The following is a 2,405-nucleotide window of genomic DNA, read 5'->3' as shown; positions in this document are numbered from 1 at the left end:
TCAGGAAGATTATAAACTAGTTAGCCTGACAATAGAACATCATCATTTTTAAACTGCACTCATTATTTTAGCAATGACTCATAAATCATGCCTGAAAAACCCCATCATTCTGTCCAATTTATTAGCAGATTATAATGTGCAGATTATTACAGATGCACTCGGGACTGAAGCCTATAAAAACATAAAGCATAAGGAGAAACCATTTTCCCCATTCCAATGTTTCTTTTCTTTCTTTAAAGTAAGCGTTACTGTTGATGTAGCTATTCATTTGTCTGCTATCATTTTGTCGTCCTTTAATTTGAAAACTGCTAACCGGAAGTATGTTTTTGGTATACTTTTTTGGGAGGAAGGGGGGGGGGGGGGGGGTGTTGTGCTCCAAGTCCGGTCTATAAAAAAGATGATACTCGCCATGAAGAGCTCATAATCAGCGTGGCCGCTGTCAGGGGTGACTCGCCATGTCGTGTTGTGAGTGTAAAGTCACGCAGGACACGGGGCAGGGCAGCATCCTCTACAGCATCCTCAACAGAGACGCTCTGTGCCCGCAGGCGCGCGCGGACACGACCGCTGCGCACCGGTGTTGCTCCTGCGCGTCCATGAGGAAGCTGGTGGCCATTCGGGCTCCACAGTCCGTGATCAGAGCAGCCTGCGAGGTGCTGCTCAAAACTTTCAGGTTCGTGAAAAACGTGCCGTGTTTTCGGGGTTTGCCAGCCGATGACCAGCTCCGACTCGTGCGCAACAGCTGGGCGCCCCTGCTGCTCTTGGGCTTGGTGCAGGACTCCGTGGACTTCGACACCGTGGAGACACAGAAGCCCAGTCTGTTACACGAGATTCTGACGCACGACGCAGACCGACGGGAGCGCACTACCGGCGCCGCTCAACACCCTGGGGTGCCTCTCTGTGATGTGCAGAGTATCCAGATGTTTCTGGTGAAGTGCAGAGGACTCACTATCACCGTCAAAGAACACGCGTTTCTGAAAGGAGCGATACTGTTCACCCCGGGTAAGATTACACCCGCACTCAGGCACGAGTGACCCACACGGCTTTGTGTCATAACCCTGCTGTGATAAATATACAGGGTTGAACTAGACCTAAATCTTCCTCTTACTACAAGATAGACACACACACACACACACACACACACCCCTCTAACAGCATTACACACCAACGCATTTGGTGTGGATTCAGGGTGGGTGAACACTGATTATTTAAACAGCCCAACATGTCTCCCTGTCTGTGTCCGCCTTGTTAAAGTGCCTGAGCTGGAGTGTCAGGAGTACATCCACGCGCTTCAGAGGGAGGCTGAGCGCGCGCTTTATGAGCACGTGGGGAACCGGTGGAACGCGAGCCGGTCCGGCAAGCTTCGCGTGGTCCTAAGCACCCTGCGCGCCGTGGACCCGGACGCGGTGGCGGGACTGTTCCTGAGACCGGTGACTGGGACTAGCAGCATCGACGAACACGTGCTTGCTATGTTTTGTGAGAGGTAAACAGTGGGACTGAATAACAGACTCATTTCATGCAACCATGTTTTAGACTGCTACACTTTCACCGTCAGAACGTCTAATGAACTGCTCTGCTGCACATCATGATTTTTATGTTTGTGTGTGGACACTGAGGACAGCAGCACATACAGTGACCTTAATAAATGACAGTGATTACCTTCTAGGATCTCCCCGTTGTTTTTGCTTGCTACATTAGGAGGCAGTATTATTCAGACAGGAGCAAACGAATCCCCTAATGGTTCTAAAGAGACTCCACAATGAGACAGCAGACACCCTCAGTAAGAACATACTGCAGTCACGCTTTTCCCTCCACCTTCAGCTTGACATACACATCAAAAACATCCAGGTCAGACCCTAAAAATCATCCGCGGCTTGAAATCAGTGATATTAAAGCATTCATGAAAATCAGATCCAACGAGAGAGAGAAACAACTAATGACAGCAGACAAACACTGCAAACCTCTGCCACAGCTGACAGTTCACTCCACCTCAAGGTGGTTTTCTGAATTTCTTCCTGTTCCTTGAGAACACCAACATGATGGCTCCCAAATGTTCCTATTCTAATTTCACTTCGGCAAAATCTTCATGCAGATCTGTCAGTATCTTTTTAGAGTAACTGAAAGAGGCAGCTTAATCACATAACTGTTTTTAGAACATATAGCTGGATAGGACCGATGTTTCTATCCTCCAAGTCTGGCATGTAGCCCACTGAATTGTGTTAATTTATTTTCTTGGAATGAAAAAATATACTGAATATGCTACTATACTAAAAAAAAAAAAATCATTTCTAAAAAATACACGACCATCACGCCATTTTTTTAATACCCTGTAGCACATTTAAACAACAGAAGTAACCCAAAGTGCTTTTATATTCCAGGTCTCCTCCACATCCAGTTTCAAACACATC

General features: G+C 47.2%; 1 protein-coding gene across 1 annotated transcript; it reads left to right on the top strand.

Annotated features, from left to right (window-relative positions):
- The first annotated feature begins 455 nt into the window (after positions 1-455).
- LOC134620763 (nuclear receptor subfamily 0 group B member 1-like) lies at positions 456-1,644 on the top strand. Its single transcript, XM_063467051.1, has 2 exons — positions 456-999; positions 1,252-1,644. The coding sequence occupies exons 1-2, from the start codon at positions 456-458 to the stop codon at positions 1,482-1,484; spliced, it is 777 nt and encodes a 258-aa protein (XP_063323121.1). The 3' UTR covers positions 1,485-1,644.
- Positions 1,645-2,405: the final 761 nt, after the last annotated feature.

The sequence above is a fragment of the Pelmatolapia mariae genome, linkage group LG23 (genome assembly GCF_036321145.2).
Source record: "Pelmatolapia mariae isolate MD_Pm_ZW linkage group LG23, Pm_UMD_F_2, whole genome shotgun sequence".
Classification (NCBI taxonomy): domain Eukaryota; kingdom Metazoa; phylum Chordata; class Actinopteri; order Cichliformes; family Cichlidae; genus Pelmatolapia; species Pelmatolapia mariae.
Note: the sequence above shows the minus strand (reverse complement) of the source record. Positions and strands in the feature narration are given on the sequence as shown.

Coding starts and splice junctions, on each gene's coding strand:
- LOC134620763 (XM_063467051.1), top strand. CDS start 456: ATGTCGTGTTGTGAGTGTAAAGTCACGCAGGACACGGGGCAGGGCAGC. Junction 1,000..1,251: donor AGCGATACTGTTCACCCCGG/GTAAGATTACAC, acceptor GCCTTGTTAAAG/TGCCTGAGCTGGAGTGTCAG.